A 22,477-nucleotide genomic window follows, 5' to 3' on the forward strand; every position below is an offset into this window, starting at 1 on the left:
AATACTAATCTTGAATAGCTTTGGGAGTTTATAGCATTTTAGAGATCAATAAGGGGAATAACCTTGAATAGTTTTTTTTTTTTTAATTAAATTAGAGAATCGTTCCTTTGAAACATATAATGAGTTCTACGCTGGAAACATGTGAAGCATGTGGGAATTTCATTCCTGCTGTCTTTGTAATTTCATTAGATTACATTCTACGATTTTTTGGAGAAAAGAAAAAGTAATCAAAAAAGGAATGATTCTTCCATACATTCCTGCTGCTAACCACTAGAGAAAATTGTTGTAATTACATCATATCAAGGTATCCCATCCCTACTATGATCTTTAGTTCTTTACTTGTGGTTGGGGCATTCTCACAAATAAATGCCCACATAAACAATGGTCACTCCCGCCATGACCACCCTGCTATTTTAGGTGGGATTGCAATTCACCCTCTCTATTTAGAGGAGCTAAATAATCCGTCTCAGTTAGAATATAGTTGGAAGACAACGTAACCATCATTATGTCTAAATTGGGTGACCCTTAACCTTTTTATTTTTTTATTTTATTTTATTTTTATTTTAGGGGCATAACTAATTTTTACAATCATTTATGTTCTCTATTTAACACAAAATCTGATGGAAATTCTCGTTTGATTTTTCTTTTCTAGCCTTTTGGGCCCTTTAAGGTAACAAAAAGAAGTAGCTTGGATGTGTGATGGTGTATTTTGTTTTCTGAGTTCCAGACTTCAAGTTTGGTGTTATGAACTTGCTGAAGTTTGAGTTGTATTCTTTTGTGTTTTGAAATGAAAAGGCTTATTCATCCAAAAAAAAAAAAAAAGTGTTAACCCGTGAGTGATAGAAGACTTTATTTCGTAGCAACAACTTGAGCAACTTGATTGACATTTGCATTGGAATATCTCCATCATCCCTATTTCTACACTGTAAAATGTCTAGCTGATTTTAGACCCTTTGGAGCTACAGTAGTCGTCGGTAGGCGCCTGATGGGAGTTTTGACAAGTCTTCAATCCTATTCTCACAACAATGAGTACTAAGCATAGGATTAACATATATGGCATTGTTGGAATTTTGAATTGAGGCCTCAAGTTGTAACAAACAGTACTGAGTATTTCATTCAATGAAATATCACACTGAAATCTCTCTCCCTCCCTAAACTCTTATGAAGAGGAAAATTGATATAATAATGATTGTGGAGATGAAAAAAAAAAATTGTGTATGAGACAAGTTAAATTATTATTATTATTATTATTATTTTGTTTTGAGTGGACACGTTGAATTTCGTCACGAGTGAAATGAAGAGATTGTCCAAAGAGGGCCCACAAAACTCAATCACAAGCAACATAGTCCATAGATTAGGAAAAATGTAGTACTACTTATACTCCGTTTGTTTCGACGTAAAATGGTTTCCGTCGTAAAATATTTTTGACGAAATCAATTTCAAAAGAAATTATTTTCTCGAAAATATTTTTCGGCGTTTGGTTCGCACGAAAAAATTACTAAAAGTGAAAATACAACTGTCGCCGGAATCCGGCAACGACCGGTCGCCGTCACCGGAATCCGGCGAACATGTTTGGCAGGATCCGGCCAAAATTGCCGGATTTCGGCAGGACACCTCCGGGCCCGGTCAGATCCGGCCGGATCCGGTCATTTTGGCCGGATCTCGGCAGGATCCGGTCAGATCCGGCCGGGTCAGTGTTTGGATCAGTGGCCGGATCCAGTCAGATCAGGCCGGATTCCGGCCGGTTTCTGTCCATGGCAGGATTCCGGCCAAATTCCGCCGGCATTCAGCGCAGTTGTCGCCGGATTCCGGAGGTATTCCGGCAGTCGAATTCTGGCAGCCGGCAGTATTCCGGTGGTCGGATTCCGACGCCGGCATTATTCCAGTGACTTGATGATGTCGGATTCCGGTGCTGCCGATTTTCGAACGACCGACAATTGTCGGATTCGGACAGTCAGATATCAAACTTGTGTGTAAGGACGAAGAATATAATTTTGGAAAACGATTTACGATTTTAAAAACCGTAAATCGTTTTCCAAAAATTAAAGAATGTTTTACGGTCAAACCGAAAATAATTTTCGTTGACCGTTATTTTCGCCCCTACCAAACACCGTAAAATATCGAAATCATTTTCTAGAAATCATTTTACGCCGAAACAAACGGAACATTAAAGGATTGTCGTTTACTTTTTTTTTTTTTCCTTTGAACTGCAATAATTGCTTTTTTTCTTTTTTAGGTTAAAATAGTCTATAATTTGATAGAATTCTATAACATAAAATTTGTTAAATTAAATCTTTGTATGTAAATCAAATAATTGAGATTTTATAACAATATTGTTTGTCACTTTCACCAGTACTTCAATATTTATTATCTCAAATATTTACTTTAAATATAATAAAATAAATTTAAAGAATTCTGCGTTAAAACGCAAAAAGGAGAGTTATTCTCCATATAAAATATAAAGTAGAATTTATATTTTAAATAATTTTTTTTTTTAACAATCACTAAAAAAAATAATAAAAGAATTATTTAAAAAAACCGTCTTTATCTAGGGATTGTGATTTGTGGCGCTTCGGGTTGCCAATTTAGAGAATTTTCTTTTAGGGTTTTGTCACCTTCTCCTTTGCTAGGTCAAGAAGGAGGCCCATAGGATTTCATTAAATAATAATAATAAATTCCCACACAGAGGGAAAAACAAAAAAAACAAAAAAAAACAAAAAAACAAAGGAATTTTCCAGCATCTTTCCTGTCATGCATTATTATGGCTAACACTGATTTGACATATCAAACCTTAATCTAAATGAAATTTGGGAAAAAAAATCTAAAGGTTTTGTTTTTTTTTTTTAAAATACAGAATTTTAAATTCTTACTTAAAATTTTATAGGTTATTTCTAGGCCATGGTGCACCGCATTTCTAAAGCCAAATGAAGACTTGGTTTCACATGTCATGACAAGCTTGTCAAACTTCATCACTATTTGGGGATTTAATAAAAGTTTGGAAAAGTGGCCGATTCTCACCCCAATTTTCCTATGTTTGAAAAAGTGGTCGGATTCTCACAATAACTTTTTTAATTTTCTAATTTTTTAATGTAGCTTTTTGAATAAAGGGAGATATTAAAATGATGCCAGTTCATCTTGGGCAAAACATGAAAGTCGTATACTATTTACGGTGAATTGTTGAGCAAGTGAATTTGGTTTTTTTATGAGATTATAAATGTACTCCATTATTAATGTATTTTGAATTTTGCTAAAGTATATTGTAGCTCTTTTGGTGCAACATTACACAATTTTTATCATTGTAATTACGATATTTTGGTGCAACATAACACAATCTCTAGTATTATATATTGTCCTTGTACTATGGAAAGTAGGCCATGAATATGAATTGTGATTCTAATTTTTGTGCTTTCAATTATGTGGAAAAAATGCATGTATTTTTTTGTGTTTTGAAATGAAAAGGCTTATTCATCCAAAAATAAAAAATAAAAAATGAAAAGTGTTAGTCTGTGAGTGATAGAACTTAGAAGACTTATTCATAGCAACAACTTGAGCAAGTAAATTAAAAGACAATGTCAACAATATAAACTTGATTGATGCCAGGAGTTTTGGCAGGGTCAACATCTTCGTGAGAATCTTGTAAAAATCATCATGTCCTAAATTTAGGCCGTTGTGTCGGAAGTGGTTTAGTGTTCTCACAATAGCTTTCTATATTTCCTTCAAAGATTGAACATCACGATTGACATTTGCATTGGAGTATCTCCATCATCTCTATTTCTACACTGTAAATGTCTAGTTGATAAAGACATGCATGGTTGCACATGGGATTCTTAAGCCAAGTAATGTCTTGCTAGATGAAGACTTTGGCCTGTTTGGCAACTAGATTCACCAATGGAGTGAATTTATCATTGTGTGAAGGTGAAAAGGAAATTAAAAGATAGTTCATGAGAACTATTTATTCATATCATTCATTAAAGAAAAAACAAATTGAAAACTATCTATGAAATTGAAGTTAGGCTGCAAATCTTTCAACTTTCTTCCTCTTTTTGCTTTTTTTTTTTTTTTTTTAATTGAAAATAGGAGAATGCGGAATGAAATTGCCTTTAAATAGTCAATCTCAAAATTAAAGAATTTGATGATCATTAGATTACCCTTAGTTAAGGGATTTAGTCACCTTAATTAAAGTGGAAATCCTTGATGATTTGATTAGCCTAAAATTAAGAATTTAGATGATTTCAATCCTTATATATCAAGAGGTAATTTTAATTTTCATAAAATAATTTTTAACAATTTATAACATCTTTCTAATATGAAAAATGATAAACACACTTTTAATCTCACACTCTCAGAGGCACTCCGGGGCATATATCAGTAAAAATCACATTCAGCACAATAATAGATGGGTAATAATGGGTCTCTTTCTTCCTCACAAGCATCACAGTAGAATTCGTCCGGCTCGCAATCCTGTTGAATCTTGATCAACAGGAGAATTTGTCTCCTTGTAAGAATAAGGGGATGAATGTGGCATTTAATCCGTGAAATTTCATATCAAATCCGTGAGAACTTGTCTCCTTGACTCCTTGTAAGGATAAGTAAATGACAACGCAGACAACTGGATGCATGTAATTGACAAAGGTTATTGCAGACCCTCTGTGCAATTGGACAAGTGGTCGGATTCTCGCACCAATTTTCCATGAAAGATCATAGCCATTGACATGTCGGTGACTCATGTGATCGGAACAGACAAAATTAAGTGGAAATCCTTGATGATTTGATTAGCAAAAATTAAGGAATTTATATCATTTGGATCCTTATATTTCAGAGGAAAATTTTAATTTTCATGAAATAATTTTAAACAATTTGTAGTTTTCATTGTCTTTGTGAACAATCTTGAGCTTCATTTTTTGTGGAGACCGCCATATGACTGATATATATAATTTGAATGCCATATCAATGAAAAATTAAATATTTACGAGATATAAATTACACTATTTAATTGTATAGGAGTCATAATAATTTACTAAATAATATTACTATATAAGATATTATCACAATAAAATCTCTCTTAAATCTTGGAGGTGGGAGATAATTGGATTATTATGGGAAACAGTGTGAATTGTTTGACTCTGACTTGGTGGAGCGTTATAAACATGAATGGATGTAATGAGCACATGATGCGCATCATAACAATTTAGAAGATGCCATTTTCATTTGGATCTCAAAAAAGTCATTTGGAAACACATCAGTTCAGACTAAATGCTTCAAATGCAATGCTTTTCAAAATGTTAACGTGAAAAATAAATTACAATTAAGAAAAAAGGAATTATAAAACGTAAATAGTTAATGAAAATTATTTATTTCATTATCTTTTATTAAGAAAAAATAAAAAATAAAAAAGTTTTCATATTACCGTCGGCTCCATTAGCTTAGGATCAAGGAACATTTTTTCTTAAGAATGAATTTTTTAGATCATAAAATGGGTAGATAGGTAAGGAAATAGAACCACAAAACTAAGGATAAGGATGATCACAAATCACTACTTTTCGTTGGTTTTTTTTTTTTTTTTTTCCCTCTAACAGTCAAGGATGTCAGCGCCAAAACCACCCCCACCAACTTTTTCCCAAATTCCCATATTTTGTTTGTTCCTTTCAATTTGTAATGCTACAATCTCCTTATATATCAGCCTCACTTGAGCTCACACACATCCCCAGTACCTCAACCAACATATATACACTACTCATGGAGAGAATTTGTTTTTCATTTCCCTTTTTTGTGGCACTTCACATGGTACAATGTTATATGGCAAGCCCAGATGTTGCAAATGTTCTTAACATTGCCACCGATCAATCAGCTCTTCTTGCCTTAAAAGCTAGTATTTCTTATGATCCTCATAATGTTTTGACAAGCAACTGGTCTACCGGCACCTCTGTTTGTAATTGGATTGGTATTACTTGTGGTTTTCATCATCATCGAGTCACAGCCTTGAACCTTTCTTACATGGATCTCACAGGTACCATTCCTCCGCACATAGGAAACCTTTCATTTCTTGTTAGTCTAAGTCTCATAAACAACAGTTTTCATGGATCTGTGCCCAATGAGTTGGCTCGTCTTTACCGGTTGCGTTACTTATCTTTGAAGTCCAATGACTTCAGTGGAGAAATTCCTTCATGGATGGGGCTGTTATCCAAACTTCGACTTTTGTCTCTAGATAATAACAGTTTCACAGGCAGTATTCCACCATCTCTATGTAACATATCTTCATTGGAGGCAATAAGTTTTGGATCTAACAAGCTTTCGGGCTCTATTTCTTTGTTCAAGTGCAAACGACTGCAACATTTATATTTAGGGTATAACTATTTCACTGGAAGCGTACCTTCAGAAATTGGAAACTTAATCATGCTCAGAGAATTATACCTTCATGGTAACAACTTTAGAGGTATGTTTAGACATGTTTTAGTTGATTGATTATATGGATGACATCATTGACTCAACATAATTGCCTTTAATTATTTTGTTTCAATTCATTTCAAAAAGTTGGAAACTACTTTTCTTCATGCAACCTGTAGTATCTCATAAGTCTAGACTTTGGTGCAGCAATCTTTCTTTTTCCAAATGGTGGATTAGGAAGGGTGCTAATCAATTATTTAAGATAAAAAAAGAAAATCAAGTATAGGCCGAAGAAAAAGTGATTTATTATGTTGGAAGCCTTTTGTCAAATTCGCATTGTTATGTATTCTTTGAGGTTAATAGATATTTATAACAATGATTAATTGACTAATTTAATGATGACTAATAAATGGGTATAGTGGGAAGGAATGAACAGTATCTACAAGAGGTAATGTTTATCAAATGGAATTATATTCAAATTGGCAAATGTTGTGACTAGACTCAAGAAAATAATGGATCAATTGTGACTCATGAGCCCTTTTTTTTTGTTAGATTTTATTTTTTTTTCAAACTTCAATATTTGTTTGTAATGGTAATTGTTTTATAGGTCATGTCTCTTCCACTTTATTTAATTGTAAATTTTAACGTTTTATAGGAAGTATACCTTCAGAAATTGGAGCCTTAAGTTTGCTGACAAAGTTATACCTTCACGACAACAATTTTGAAGGTACGTTTAGCCTTGTTTTAATTGACTGATTATATATATGGATAACATCAATAACTGAACTTATTTGCTTTTTTATTGTCTCCAATCGGTATATTTCAATTGGATGTACAAAATAATTTGTCCAAAGCAGGGAGTGTTACAAATAACACTCCCTACCCACCCACCCTCTCACATGGGATGGGACCCACATCACATGGGCCCCACCCCATTTGAGAGGGTGAGTGTGTAACAAGGCTTTTTTTTTTTTTAATCTTATCTTATCCCGTAATCTAATTGTTTATTGCTGCTAGAATTGTTAGAGGTTTTGATGGACAATAAAAAACTAACCAAAAATAATAAAGGAATGATCTTGGGGCATATCTCAAACTTATTTGTTAGTTATAATCGTATGGTAACTTCTATAATATCTAGCAATGGTTTTTTCCTTTTTGTATTTTTGGTGAGTGTGCTTGATTCAAATGAGAAAAAATAAATAAATAAAGAAAAAATATGTAATTTCAGATCAATGACGGACGAAATTGTTTACTTTAGATGAAAAGTTGTTCAAAATATCATGAGTGATTACCTCAAATATCTTTTACTCTATTGAATTTTCACAAGACTTACTAAACATTAATCAAGAGACGATCGAGTTTTACTGTCATTTGATGAAAAAACGAATATTTCTACTACATAGCTTGGTTTGAGAGTAAATTTCAAACGTTAAATCAATAAAATCTACAAAAAAAAAAAAATTACAACAACATTAATGTTGTGGGTTTAATATCATCAATGGTCTATAAAAAATAAAAATAAAAATAAAAATATATCATCAGTGGTAAACCAAAAAAAGAATAAAAAAAAAAAGAAAAAAGAAAAGAAAAGAAATTATAGGAAAAAAAAATTAATGATAATATATCAAATAAAATTAACTTTTTATTTTCTAAGCATCAAATAAAATATACTTATTCTTTTCTTTTCTTTTAACGTGAAAAATTAAAGGCAATGATATCAATGCTCAGACCACTCTACCCTCGTTTTTTTTCCAAAATTCTCTTATTTTCCTAAATGTTGCCGAAGAATTTTTAAATCTCATTTTATTTTCTAAAGAGGGCAAAATTATTATTATTATTATTATTATTATTATTATTATTATTATTATTATTATTTATTATTATTATTATTACTATTATTATTATTATTATTATTAAATCAGAAAATTAGAAATGATTTATGTACCTTTTTTTCTAAATTTTAACCATCACAGTGTAATCCTCTTTGACGCTTAATTCCATTGAATCCGTAATTGCTCATATATACTTAGGGACGGAGGGAGGGAGGGCTGGTAGAGGCCATGGCACCCCAAAGTAAACGCGTGATAAAACCATGAGTAAACACGTGATTTAAATTTACTTAATTTTGGAAATTAGATTCCCAAATTTTTAATTATTCGTAATAGATCCTTCTTTGAGTTTGCCATCCAAGTTTACTTAACACCGTTAGTGCCACGTAAGCTTTTTTTCAAATCACCTTACAAAAATTATATATATATTTTAATAAAATCTTGTTTTGCAAGTTTGAGGGTTATGCAGTAAGTGAGGCATCAGCACTCCTCTTCTAGCATCACGTCTTTCGGTGTTTGCTCTGTTCTCCCTTACAGTGTATGTAATTGTGTACGTCAACATGCTCCTTTTTCTTATATCTAAAGGTCTCTAATGCTTCATGCTTCTGTGAGAATTAATGTAGGTGAGAATTCTTGGAGCAAACTCAATGAAAGAGATCATTGAGAAATTTCTATAAACAACTTATATGTGGTGTCTCCTACCAGAGTGATGAATTTATTTTCAATTCAAACAATTTCCTCTTTACAACAACAGCAATTAGAATTGTATTTCAACAGCAAAAACCCATATAAAACAATTTGAAAAGCTTAAAAATTAATCCCGCTGTGGTTGACTGAGTAGGCCCATTTTTTTGGTTCACAATCATGTTAGTAATAACCCCTAAACTTTCACCCTTTTAAAATAAGGTATCTAAACTTTAAAATGTCTTAATTTATAGTATCTATTTTTTAAAAAGTTTCAATCTAAGTCCTCCGTTATAATTTTTCGTTAAATCTTGTCAAAATTTTCAAAACACCCCTATGTTTATTTTATTTTTTAAAAAGAAAATTATAAAGTTTTGTCAAAGATTTAGGCATGGGTACTTTTACAAATTCCTTTAAATTTCGACCAACACCTAAATCCTAGCAATTTTTTTTTTTTTTTGTTTCCTAAAAAAAAGAAAGGGTATTTTGTTTGATGCGAAAACCTTTTAAAAAATAATAATAATAATAATAATAAATAAAAAAAACTCCGAAAACATGTTGCCATATTTGTGTATGTGGATTCATATCGTAGGACTGTATAAAAAGTTGATAGAGGCTAAATGGAAAAGTTGGCCAACTGACCATGCATGTGAAACGAGGATAGAGGGCAGAGTGGCTTATTTAATAATTAGCTCTTAATTTGAGGTTTTGATTGGTTTCTTAGACATCTGTTCACTTGAACCACATTATTTTTTTCTTTGAATAATAATGCATGCTTGCTCATATTGTGACAGGTGCAATACCAAGTGAAATTGGTAATCTACAAAACCTTGAGATCTTTGCTATCAGTGAGAACAAATTTATGGGGCAAATTCCGTTTGAGATATTTAATATCTCAACAATTCAAATAATTGGTATGTCTTTTAATATGCTCTCCGGACATCTTCCATCAAATATAGGCATTTTCCTTCCAAATCTTCAACATCTTTATGTTTCTCATAACACACTGAGTGGAACAATACCTAGCTCTATCTCCAATGCTTCACAACTCACAGAACTAGATCTGCGCTTCAATGCATTCTCGGGCTTAATTCCTAAATCACTTGTAAATTTAAGGCTCCTTCAGTGGCTCAACCTAGCAGGAAATAATTTGACCATTGAATATTCCACTCCAGATTTCAACTTTTTCTCTTCTTTGTCAAATGTTGCATATCTAACATTTTTAGACTTGTCATATAATCCACTTAACAGTGTCCTTCCTAGTTCCATTGGAAATCTCTCCACTTCTCTTGAAACACTTCACATTGATAATTGCAATATCAAGGGAAGCATTCCAAGAGAGATAAGCAATTTAAGCAACTTGGTTACTTTGTCCCTACAGCTCAATGAATTGGCTGGACCTATTCCAACTACAGTAGAAAGATTGCATAAGCTTCAAGGTCTCTATCTTGATAATAATGGACTAGAAGGTTCCATCCCATCTAATCTTTGTCATTTAGAGAGCTTGTTTGAGTTGTATTTAGATGCTAATGAGCTTTCTGGTCCTATTCCTACATGTGTAAATAACATGACTTCTCTAAGAGTCCTTTACTTAGAATCCAACAATTTAACTTCCATGATTCCCTTGAGCTTGTGGAGCCTTAGGTATATTTTGGAGGTCAGACTCTCATCAAATTCTCTAAGTGGCCCTCTCCCATTCGAGATTGGAAACTTGAAGGTCTTGAGAGTACTAATGTTATCAAGAAATCAACTGTCTGGCGATATCCCACCAACAATTGGTGGCCTCAAAGATTTAGCTAACCTTTCCTTGGCAAACAATCGATTAGAAGGCTCAATTCCTGAATCAATTGGTGGACTTGTAAGCTTGGAATTTTTGGATCTTTCCAATAACAATTTATCTGGCGAGATTCCCAAGTCTTTAGAATCACTTTCATACCTCAAATATCTAAATGTCTCTTTCAATAGACTACAAGGAAAAATTCCTGTAGGAGGACCATTTGTAAACTCCTCTGCTGCATCATTTATGTCAAATGATGGACTTTGTGGTGCTCCCCGACTGCAAGTTTCTCCATGTAAAGTAGGTGTTTCTCGATCAAAAAAGACTACAATTGCACATATACTAAAGTATGCATTACCAACAATTGGGTTAACAATACTTGTAGTAGTTGCTCTTGTATTAGTGTGGATAAGATGCCAAAAACAGAATAAGCAAATTCCAGTAGAAGCAAACTCTATACCGCTAGCTACATGGAGGAGAATTTCTAAAGAAGAACTTTTACAAGCAACAGAAGGGTTCAATGCAAGCAACTTACTTGGTAAAGGGAGTTTTGGATCAGTATACCAAGGGACACTCTCAGATGGAATAATTGTTGCAATAAAAGTTTTCAACTTGGCAGTAGAAGGGGCGTTCAAGAGTTTTGATACAGAGTGTGAGGTATTGCGCAATATTCGTCATCGAAATCTTGTCAAAATCATCAGCACGTGTAGTAACATGGACTTCAAATCTTTTGTATTGGAATACATGCCTAATGGAAACCTAGAGAAATGGTTGTATTCTCAAGACCATTGTTTGAGTGTCTTACAAAGACTAAATATAATGATCGATGTCGCATCAGCACTCGAATATCTTCATCATGGTTATTCAACACCTATTGTTCATTGTGATTTGAAGCCGAGCAATGTCTTATTAGATGAAGATATGGTCGCACATGTGGCTGATTTTGGAATTGCCAAACTGTTAGGTGATGGAGATTCTATGATGCGAACCATAACTCTTGCTACTATTGGGTATATGGCACCAGGTGATGTTTTTACTCTACAACTAAAACTTGCATGTTTGTCATTCTACTCTTGAATGCATGGATAACTATAGCCTTCTAGTAGAATATTGACTTTAGCAATTTATATCTTTTGAACATATAATTATGTTATCATGCTTATTTTTTAATGTACACAAACAGAGTATGGATTGGAAGGAATTGTTTCTACAAGAGGCGATGTCTATAGTTATGGTGTTTTGCTGATGGAAACTTTCACAAGAAAGAAACCTACCGATGATATGTTTGTTGGAGAAATGAGCTTGAAGCGTTGGGTAGAGGAATCTTTACGCCTTTCAGTAATTAAAGTTGTTGATGCCTATTTGTTGAGAACCGAAAGAGATTATGCTTCTATGGAGAATTGTATGTCATCCATAATGGGATTGGCTTTGCAGTGTTGTGCTGAGTTACATGAGCAAAGGATTAATGCAAAAAGTATTTTAATCACACTAAACAAGATCAAACTGGAGTTTCTACAAGATACTAAAGGAAGAAGCTAGTTAAATGAGAACATCAGGTTTGTTTATATCTCTTTCATGTTTGTGCTTTTGAAATAATATAACTCTCTTGAGACCTATAACTAGTCTCTTATATGAGAACAAGATAAGATATTTATTTATAGCCATTGCTTTGTTGTGGTATATAATAGTAACATTTATAAGTGGTATAGCTAATGGTTGTAGTGACCTATAATTACTCGCCAATGGGTATTCTAAGTTAGTCTCAAAGTGTTAATGGCAACAAAATCATTAGCTTCTCTCTCAGGACACAAATGATATATAGCAATTGTGGGATTGTGCTAACAGATGTGTCCTTGTCTGTAGATATTGCCCCCAACATGCATCATGTGGGGGAGGAAGGGGGTTGGTTATCATTTATCCTCTGAAGTTGTTATCATTTATCCTACTGTATTGTGCAATAAATGACGTTCATCAGCAAAATGTTTATATTTATGCTTTAAACGAGGGGTGAATTCTTTCAACAGAAGCATATATAATAAATTCTCACAAATCTGTTAGACTTCCCAGCATGGCAAAAGTCATCAGCAAGTTTCCTGACAAATTATTGGAGGATAGCATCCTGCAATAACAATATTGCAGCAATGAACCAACGAAATCCTTAAAAAATGTGTTAGCGAGAAAAAGATTTACAACCTACCAAAATGAAGAGATGAGATGTCTTACAAAGTCTCTAAATTGGTCAAATTGCCAAGCTCAAGAGGAACAATGCCAGAGAATTGGTTTGCTTCAAGGCTTCTGTTTGAGAAAAACACACACACACACAAAAGAAAAAAAAAACAAAAACAGAAAAGGAATATTGAGATTACTAAAAGAGCATAATAGAAACTCATGATTAAACCATCCAAGAAATCACAATGGAGTGCAGGGGTAACAAAACGACCATATAACAATTAAAAAACACGGAAAAGTTTTCAGAGGTTTGAGATCATAGTAGTAAACTTAACAATAAAACCAGAGTCTTTCTACTTTATTTTTATTTTACAAACTCAAGCCCACTCACGAAGACTTCAAACCAAAGTTCAAAACGTACAGGTATGTGAGACCAGTAATATTTTCCAATTCCTTTGGAATCTCCCCTGATAAGCGATTCCCAATAACAGAGCTGCACATTTCTTGCTTGTTAATTTAAGAGAAAAGCAGCTAAATCAAAACTTAATCAATATAAAATATAAGAGCTCACATAGAAGTTAATCGCATTGAAGCCCATTCCAGTGGTATTGTCCCATTGAGATAGTTGTAAGCAAAATCACTACAATGAGAGGACAACCAGTGTAAATTGAAAATGCTGAAAAAATAGTCTTTATTAAATTCTAGTGAATTGTGTTGGACATTAGTGCTGTAAAATATTACCATCAAACTTGAAATTGAAGCATTTCAAAAAGATCTTACATTTCTCGAAGGTGAGGAAGCTTCACCAGTTGAGGCGGAAGCATGCCAGGAAGACGTACTATAGAACTTGAGCACTCTATAATAAATGAGTTATTAGATAATGAGTATAGCCGTATAGGTAACAACTATCATGAGAAGTAGATCAATCATGACATGCTATTAGCATTTTACAATATATTACATATGTCATGGATGTAAAAAAGGCAGCTTTTGAAAATAATGTTTGGTGGCCTTCATTACAATGTATAGTCAACAAAAATTTTCACTAACCTGACAAACAAAATAACACTAAACATATATAGATTCGTAGATGAAGGCTTATATGAGTTAACTTAAATTAATTAAGTAAAAAATTATATCTTTTGACAATCATACGGAGATGTAAAATCATGTATAAGATGGAAGATTTGACATAAAAATAATTAGTAACAAGATGAGGGAACTGTACATCTTTACGACATGACAAACGGTGTTGTTGCAATCACAACCAATGCTGCTCTCAGAATTTCTTGGTGGCTCTGGTGTCATCCCAACCATTTCAAGTTGGCAAGAACTACCATTAAACTTCTAATATGTTGAGCCCATGGTACCAGCTATTTGTTGGAGTGCATCAACTACATACCATCCCAATCAATAAACATCACATGTCAAATCAACGTTGTACAACTGTGCTTATGAAAAAGAAATGGCAATCCAACTTCATTTCAACTAGTTTTGGCTACATTAAGTCACAAATTTATATTACAAAGAACCAAGGAAAACAGTTATCTGTGCTTGAACAATAACATGAACAATATCATTTTTATTGCCTAAATTCAGATTCAAAACACTACAAGCTCAACTGTGTCCAGCAGTTTTAAATACCCAAGAAATTTTCGAACATTTTTGTCATTCTGAATCACATGACCTTGAAGCTTGAAGCAAAAAAAGTTTCAAGAAGAAATCGGTTTAATTATCCAATTCACTTCCATATTTGAGAAGGAAAATATGAAAACTGAACTTAATATGACATTTCGACAATTCGATTAATGCATTAAAAAAAGGAAACAAGAAAACAATCAGTTTTGCTAGAATTATGTGAATTTAGACCAATAAGCATGTGAGAATGACACTAATTAGAGAGTACCAGATAATCATGCACTAGTGAAACACCATGGTCATAAATTTCAATGGGGAAACCGCCAATTTTCTGTTTGGTTACCAAATAATTTTTTTTTTCTTTAAAAAAAAAAAAGAAAGAAAGAAAAGAAAAGAAGAAGAAGAAGAAGAAGAAGAAGAAAGAAAAAGATCAATGCATAGTACTTTCATATCTTACTAAGAAAAATGATAAGCTAAGCCCAACAGGTCCAAACAGTTAATGGTTGACACCCAGTTTGACTAACTTCGCAAGATTCAAACTTTCCATTTCTTTCCCCTATATACCAACTACAACTGAAGAGCAAGCTCGTACCTTCTCCTTGGGGTACCTCTGCCTTTGTGAATCTCAGCAACCTGAACCAACTCAATGCAAAAACCATGAACACGAAGAGATTCTTTGCCAGCATGGTCAAGAATTTGACAAAACTACCACAAGTACTTCTGAGGGAACTTCAGTGCATGATTTGGATGTCAGGAAAGTAGAGAACACCTTTTCTTTAGGTTTGGATTTAGTCGCCGGATATAGACTTGCATTATGGCTGATTGCTCCTTTGTGGAGGTTCCCTTGGACTAGGAGAGCATTGAAAGTTGGGGGTCTTCTGTGTTGCATGGAAAGAGTCTTAAGGCTTGCTTGGGAAGACTTTGCCTTGGTCCCACTGTTTATCACCTCTGGAGCCAACGAAATGATTTGCTCCATTGTAACAATCCACGCACGGAAGAGGATATCTTGACTCAAATTAAGTGGGAGGTTCGGGCTAGAGTGTTGGCTAAAGGTCACTTCAAGTGCCTAGGAAAGAGTTTGCGTCTTGTGTATAGATGGAATTTACACTTATTGATGTAAATTCTCCTCTGCTTCTGCAGATTGTGGTTTTATGAGTCTGCTGTGTAATGTTTTGGGTATTAAAACTGTAGGTGTTTTGGTTGTTATTTTTATATCGGCAGTGTTTGTAATTGGTTTTTCCATGTTTTTGGATAGTGTTCCAGTTTTCACTGGAGAGTTGTTTTTGTTTGTTGGTTCTATAAAGTTTTGTTTCATCCAAAAAAAAAATATATTTGACTTTAACACAAATTTACCACTATAACATCCAGAAAAAAGGGGGCCAATTGTGTGGTTACTATTATCGAAAAGCTTGTTCTTGCTCAAGTGTTTTAAGTCCTCTCAAGTATCCCCTTCCCCTTTCCCATGTATGAATAAAAAAAAGAGTCCTCTCAAGTAGAAAAATAGCATAAATTTGATTAGAGCAACCGCAGCCTAAGCCAAATCAGCTATGATCTTTCAATAATATATCAGCAAATGTAGGGTTAGAACTATAATATAGTGCTTAAACAAAAAACGATTACAGACGTTGCAGGATCAAAAATTAAGCATAGAAGTTTAATTACTACCCATTAAAAGCCCTTCCAACTATCAAACTATCCAATAATTCGTAAGTGTAGTACGAGCAGTACATGATAATACTCTTTTTCAAGTCAATTGAACTACTACCACCAGGCATGACTTGACTTGGGACTGGACCAGTAAAGCATCCTGCGAAAAAGACAAAGGAAATAGTTTACACTTTACAGAAATTCCAGTTAACAAGGACATCAAGGCTTCATCAATATAAAGGGGTTTAACTTGGAAAGAATAGTTCACATTGGGTCATTTCCCACTTTTAAAATGAAAATTTGAAATTGTAGCAGCTTTTATGACAGAAACAAGATACATAGCACCAATAAAGAATAAGGTTGGAGATATTGTACCCAAACAAAAATACAAGCTGCACACACAAACAGATATTCAATGCTTTGCATATCAATAAACATCAATCATTATAAACATGGAGGTAAATAGCAAACCACTTAAGTTTAAATTCCAACAGTCAGAATTTTATAATGTCGGATGCAAAACTTATGAATACCAAAGTTGCAGAAAGGGTCATCCGCAGTTTTCCTAAGTACATGAACTTCTCCAATAGAGAACTACACTTTCAGAAACTGTCTTATGAGTTACCTACTACACTAGCTACCATGTCGAATCACAGTACTTACTTATCTAGTTGGTGATTACCCATCTACAATTCGCTTATGAGGAATGATCCCAAGTGTTGCAACTAGACTGCTTTAGTTCTTTTCTTAAACGACAAAATGTAATAAGATTGCTCTAATCTTTCAGCTTCATTATATGTTGGCAAAACAAAATGATAGGTTACTGTGCATCAACAGCACAGTGGACTCTTGTTTTCACAATGAAAGATGCAAGGTGGGCAAGTAGATGATTGTCTAGAACTAATCGTGTGACACAGGGGATCCGTCTAGATTGCTATATAGAGCCACAAGTGCTTATGGTGATGCCAATCCTCGCCCATTTTACATGCCAGATGCTAATGGATGGTGTAACTTGTGTTTCAAATTAAATGTATGTTCGAGGGGGTTAACAGTATTTTTGCATTTAGTTTCTTAAGACTTGTTGTTAGGCAATCTAAGTTTTCTCTTTAGTCTCAAATTAACCCTACAAACATGATCAAGAAAAATTAGACTAAAAGCTCATGGTAGCTGCCATACGACAAAACCTCTGCTTTCTTTTTATCTCCAAGCTATTTCATTGCTTCATACCCAACTTATACTCAAATAATCAAACAGACAGGTAGCTGCAGCGTGAACTAATTGCAGCTAAACTTCAAATGCTCTGCAACTGGATTTTTTTTTCTCTCTTTTCTTCTCTTTTTCTTTCTTATATAGGGATACACACACATGACACACTCTAAACTTGAGCATACCTGCTCTGTTAATTTTCTTCCAAGTTCCGTAACAATTAGATGTTCTGAATCTTGTCATTTGACCAACCACAAACATAAAAACATTTTCTTTTATTTTTTCTACATTTATGCATTACATGACCCTGTCATTGAAAAAAAAAAGATTATTGATGTCTTACCTTTCCCTGCTTGCGCGCAACTAAATCAATGTCCCAACCTGAAAAGGCAGTTAGGCCACGTGAGAGAATGCAGATTGGAAACATTAACACCAGAATGAAAATGGGCCAATTTGTAGTTGTTATAATACAAGATACAAGGTAGGTTATCATAGAAATTGAATATTCTCGCATAAGCTTACATCCGTATCTTCCTTTTTCTCTTCTTTTCTTTCGCCCTGAGCTTACCAACACAAGACAAAGTCGCTTGCACTCCCAAAACTCTATCTGCTACATTCAGTAGAGCAAGGCTCTCCACATAAGAATCGAAATAAAGCCAGTCACTTATATCATAAATGTGAAGATACCAGGATTGTTCGCTATTACGTTCGTAAGAACACAATTTCCCTCATGGTTCACTAGAACTTCACCGTTCTTTGTAAAACCTATCGGACCATATGATGCACAATCAAACTTAACATCGAACTGCTTAGTCCAAGATTCCGCTCTTCCATACTCTTTCATCACCCACACGATCATATCCTCTTCGTCCGCCGAGCGGACCCCGTAGGGAATGACAGCAAGCAACCCATCAACTACCGCCATAAAAAACCCGAAGATTTCCTGATCGCCTTGTAAACTCTTTGGCATACCCATTTCACGAAACACCTCATCCTCCATATCGAACGACACGATCAAATGGCGAAACGGGCCCTGGTGGTGCTCTGGAGTGTGAGCTGGCCAGTGGACTGCCCCATTAAAGAAAATATTACGTAACGAGTTTCTACCGAATGGTTCTCTAAAGTAGTAGGGAGGACCAGGGGCCGTAAAGGAGTGCCATGCGCCGGTTCGAAGCGTATAAATTTCAACCATAGAATGAGTGGTGCCTTCGACATATACAACCCTCACTAGTTTGTAATCGTCAGTCTTGGGGCAATAGCCAAAGCCATGAGTCCGGGTTTCCAATCCAATATTAGGGTGCGGAATGGATATGGCTTTTTGAATACAAGGGTTGCAGAGAACGTATGAATCAAAACCTCTGGTGAGACAAAATAGGCCGTTAGATGAACCAATTACTTGCATGCAATCGCGCAAGCAACGCGATCCTATGAAATCTGATGGATCTCCTGTGCCATAATATTGTTCAGTGACCAAACTCCTCTCTTGTATTTCTGGATCAAGGGAAAGCAGGCGGATGCGTATGGCAGGGGATAGGTCTTTCTTGAGTCGGTAGTCGAAATGGAGTAACACAAGGTGGGATGGGTATTGGGGGTTGGAAAGAGCGCGGCTGAGGTGGGTGGCGATGAAATGGGGGCTGGAGATAAGAGAGCACCATGTCTTGGAAACGCACCTGAATCTGATAACAGACTTCACGGACAGTCGTGAGAGGATTTCAGCGATAACTTCATTTGGGAGACTGTCTGACATAGTCTTTCTTTTTCTGGTGCCAATTGAAGAGCCAGTATGAGCAAGCAGCATAACAATTTATATTTTTTTATATTTTTAGATATATTTTATTTATAAATATGTAAATATTTAGACAATTTTTTTATTTTTATTTTTTTATGTTATGAATTTATAATATTATTTTTTTATGTTAAATTTGTAATATATATTTTTTTATGTTATTATGCTCATTGAATCATTAATAAAAAAAAAAATACGAGTGTTTTTTATGAGCATTAATTACTATGAATATTTTAAGGTTCGAATTCATCATCGCTTTTTTTTTTTTTTTTCTCGACTCTACATATTTTAGTGTTATATTGTATTTTCAAAACAACTTCAAAAAAACTCCAAATTGATCAAAATTATTTTTAAAATAAACTCATTTTAAAAAATTACAGATACAAATACTAATTTTCTGTAATTTTTAAAAATGATATTCGAATTTTATAAATATGGGATATCTCAAACAACGGCCGGTATCCACGTATACAACCTACTCTTCACAGTCTCCAACATGGTTTTACGCGTCATTTCGACTTTCTATATAATTGAGTATTTTTTTTTTAGATCTTTTCATTTCCAACGTAAAAAGGACGATTGAAATAATTATATATAGTAGCGTCTTTTTTTGATAAATGTAGAAAAAATTACGTCGTTTCCATTATTCCATATCTTTTTTCCCATTTCCCACACAACATTCAGACCTCAAGAATGACAATTCCTTTGTTCAAAGAAAAAAAAAGAAAAAGAGAATGACAATTCCTCTTGTCCCACTCTTACAACCTGAACATCATTTAAAGTAAGTGCACCATTATTTTATTTTAGACCCGTCGTTTCTTTCTCTTTTCCAGTTCCAGTTTTAGACGCTTGTTGTGATCATTTCAACTTTCCATACAAATGAGTTTTGGAAATGTTGAATTGTACAACACAATTTGCATAAGTTGCATGACAATTGTACAATCAAGGCATATATGTTAATACGTATAGATTTCACGTGCATAAATCTCATATATATATATATATATATATATTGTGCAATTATTATACAAATTGTGTTATGCAAAAGAAAATTGTTAGAGGTATCACAAACTCTTACAAACAAAAGTTTATAAACTGACATGACATTTATATGGCATTTTAATAATTAAAAAACTAATTTATTAAAACTCAAAGGGATTTGCCGGTTGATTTAAAAAAAATAAAAAAAAATAAAAAAGGATTCGGCCAGGACTGAGGCAACCAACACAAACACAGGCCCTGGCCAGATCTATGTGCATCCTTTTCATCCAAACCCCAACCCCCCACCACCGGCGAGCTCCGACAGAGACGACGATAGAAACGACACAGACATCCAGAAACCCACAGCGGCGAGACGACAACAGAGACAGGGAAAGAGGATCTAGAAGCTCGGTGGGAAGACAGAGGAGGCACAATGTGGCTGAGGAAGAGATCCAGACCCCAACCCACCAAACCCACACCGGCGTGCGTGGTTTTCTGCCGAATCTTCTAGTTCATACAACGTCGTCGGTGAATCACGATCTTCAAGTTCGCATGCTGCGAGGTCGCTGGAAACCGTCGGGATCTGGGTCAGTTAATCTTCGTTGCCAGCCGATCGGGATTGCTGGGACCCATACCCCAACGGTTTCCCGACCCAAAGGTCAACAGTGGTCGGGGTCTGGTTAGGATTACTGGGACGTCGCCAGTTTTTTAACTTGATAAGTTTTTTTAATTTGATTAAAAACTAATCTTACGCGGAATCTATGTGCCTAAATTTTTTAAATGATAAAATGCCACATGGGCTTCACATTAATTTGTAACAACACTCACAATGACTTATGTATTTCTCAATCTATAATAGTTAATTAAAACTCACTTTATCTAATCGGGATGGTTGGGACGTTACCGGTTTTTTAATTTGATAAGTTTTTTTTAATTTGATCAAAAACCAATTTTATGTGGAATCTATGTGTCTAAATTTTTTAAATGATAAAATGTCACATGGGCTTCACATTAGTTTGTAAGAGCACTCCCAATAGATTATCTATTTGCAACTTTAAGTTAGAATAGATAACAAAAGTGCTAAAACGAAACTCTATCGGCTTATATATTCCAACTCTATAATATATTTTTCTTAATTCCATAAATAGTGCAACTCTACAAGTAGAGTTATGTTATTCACTTATCTATTTTTTTTTATTTTTTTTTATTTTTATCTCAACCTTTTCCTCTTTTTCTTTTTCCTTTTTCCTCCATGACTCCACGATCTTCATTTATAGTGGAGATCTAAGGGAAAGTGTATAAAGTAGTGGAGTTATCAAGCGGGACCCACGTAAAAAAAAAAATTAATAAAACATAATATAAAGTTAAGAATCGATAATCAGATGTATGGTGCATTTTAAAACTCATTAGCTAAACTAGATAAAATGAATTTTGATAGAGTACTCTCTATGGCTTATGTATATCTCAATCAATAATAGCTAACTAAAACTCATTTTATCTAGTTTAGTTAATGGGTTTTAAAAGGCACCATACATCTAATTATCTATTATTTACTCTATATTCTTTCTTTATTATTTTTTATTACTTTTTCATTAATTTTTTATTAAAAGGTGAAAGAAAGTCCAGTTGGTGGAGCTTAAACACCCTTAGGTAGAATTTTGATCTTGTGGAGGTGGAGAGGATTAAGTGTTTGGTTCCTAGTCCTTTGCAGCATGAAGATAAAACAATCTGGAGTGGCACAAAACATGGTTTTTGTACGTTGCGGAGTGCCTATTTTCTTGAGATGAACCAAAGACAGCAGGGATTAGGGGAGAGCTCAAAGCATCAGGAAGTTCAGTTATTCTAGAAATCTCTTTGGCAGCTTCCAGTCCAACCGGCGGAAAGAAATTTTGTGTGGAAGGTATGTAATAACATTCTCCCAACAAAAGAGACCTTATTCAGGAAAGGGATTCTTGATGACCCTTACTGCCCTCTATGCTTGACTCAACCTGAAACTTTCTCACATTCTGTGGAGCTGCCTATCCTCGGTGGCGGTATGGCAAGAAAGTAGCAGAACAGTACAGAAACTATCCATTCAAGAGGATGAGGTATTAAGCTATATTCGTCATCTCCAAGACAGTTTAGAGGCTACTGTTTTTGCAGAAGTTCTAAATGCATGTGATGCGGCTGATATGACTCCGAAGAAATTCCTTAATTTTCAGACATTGCTCTGAGCCCCCGAATCAATTGATCCTGAAAGCAAGAGGGATAATGGAAGAGATAGAGAGTGTCACAGAGGAGCAGAATGGTCCCCCAATTCCTGCTGTTTCGGCTATTTCAGGTTGGACTCGTCCTCAGGTGGGCTTAGTGAAAGTGAATTGGGATGCAGCTCTTAAT

General features: G+C 34.3%; 2 protein-coding genes and 1 long non-coding RNA gene across 3 annotated transcripts; 1 reads left to right on the top strand and 2 right to left on the bottom strand.

Annotated features, from left to right (window-relative positions):
* Positions 1 to 5,610: 5,610 nt before the first annotated feature.
* LOC133868024 (probable LRR receptor-like serine/threonine-protein kinase At3g47570) lies at positions 5,611 to 12,654 on the top strand. Its single transcript, XM_062304816.1, has 4 exons — positions 5,611 to 6,433; positions 7,040 to 7,111; positions 9,692 to 11,698; positions 11,858 to 12,654. The coding sequence occupies exons 1-4, from the start codon at positions 5,656 to 5,658 to the stop codon at positions 12,211 to 12,213; spliced, it is 3,213 nt and encodes a 1,070-aa protein (XP_062160800.1). The 5' UTR covers positions 5,611 to 5,655; the 3' UTR covers positions 12,214 to 12,654.
* Positions 12,655 to 13,159: 505 nt separating this feature from the next.
* LOC133868026 (uncharacterized) lies at positions 13,160 to 14,329 on the bottom strand. The gene is made up of 4 exons (XR_009900274.1): positions 14,072 to 14,329; positions 13,624 to 13,699; positions 13,415 to 13,483; positions 13,160 to 13,336 (listed from the first exon to the last, which is right to left on the bottom strand). It is a non-coding gene; the product is annotated as an uncharacterized LOC133868026 (long non-coding RNA).
* Positions 14,330 to 16,111: 1,782 nt separating this feature from the next.
* Positions 16,112 to 19,097, bottom strand: LOC133868025 (F-box/kelch-repeat protein At3g06240-like). Its single transcript, XM_062304817.1, has 3 exons — positions 17,857 to 19,097; positions 17,678 to 17,715; positions 16,112 to 16,288 (listed from the first exon to the last, which is right to left on the bottom strand). The coding sequence occupies exon 1, from the start codon at positions 19,079 to 19,081 to the stop codon at positions 17,999 to 18,001; it is 1,083 nt and encodes a 360-aa protein (XP_062160801.1). The 5' UTR covers positions 19,082 to 19,097; the 3' UTR covers positions 16,112 to 16,288; positions 17,678 to 17,715; positions 17,857 to 17,998.
* Between the last annotated feature and the right edge of the window lie 3,380 nt (positions 19,098 to 22,477).

Source organism: Alnus glutinosa, chromosome 5 (assembly GCF_958979055.1).
Source record: "Alnus glutinosa chromosome 5, dhAlnGlut1.1, whole genome shotgun sequence".
Lineage (NCBI taxonomy): Eukaryota > Viridiplantae > Streptophyta > Magnoliopsida > Fagales > Betulaceae > Alnus > Alnus glutinosa.

Bases quoted from the DNA above. Each gene is read 5' to 3' on its own strand.
- LOC133868024 (XM_062304816.1), top strand. From the start codon at position 5,656: ATGCTACAATCTCCTTATATATCAGCCTCACTTGAGCTCACACACATC. The intron at 6,434-7,039 runs GTATGTTTAGAC...AACGTTTTATAG, and splicing joins TCATGGTAACAACTTTAGAG to GAAGTATACCTTCAGAAATT. The intron at 11,699-11,857 runs GTGATGTTTTTA...GTACACAAACAG, and splicing joins TATTGGGTATATGGCACCAG to AGTATGGATTGGAAGGAATT.
- LOC133868025 (XM_062304817.1), bottom strand. From the start codon at position 19,081: ATGTCAGACAGTCTCCCAAATGAAGTTATCGCTGAAATCCTCTCACGA.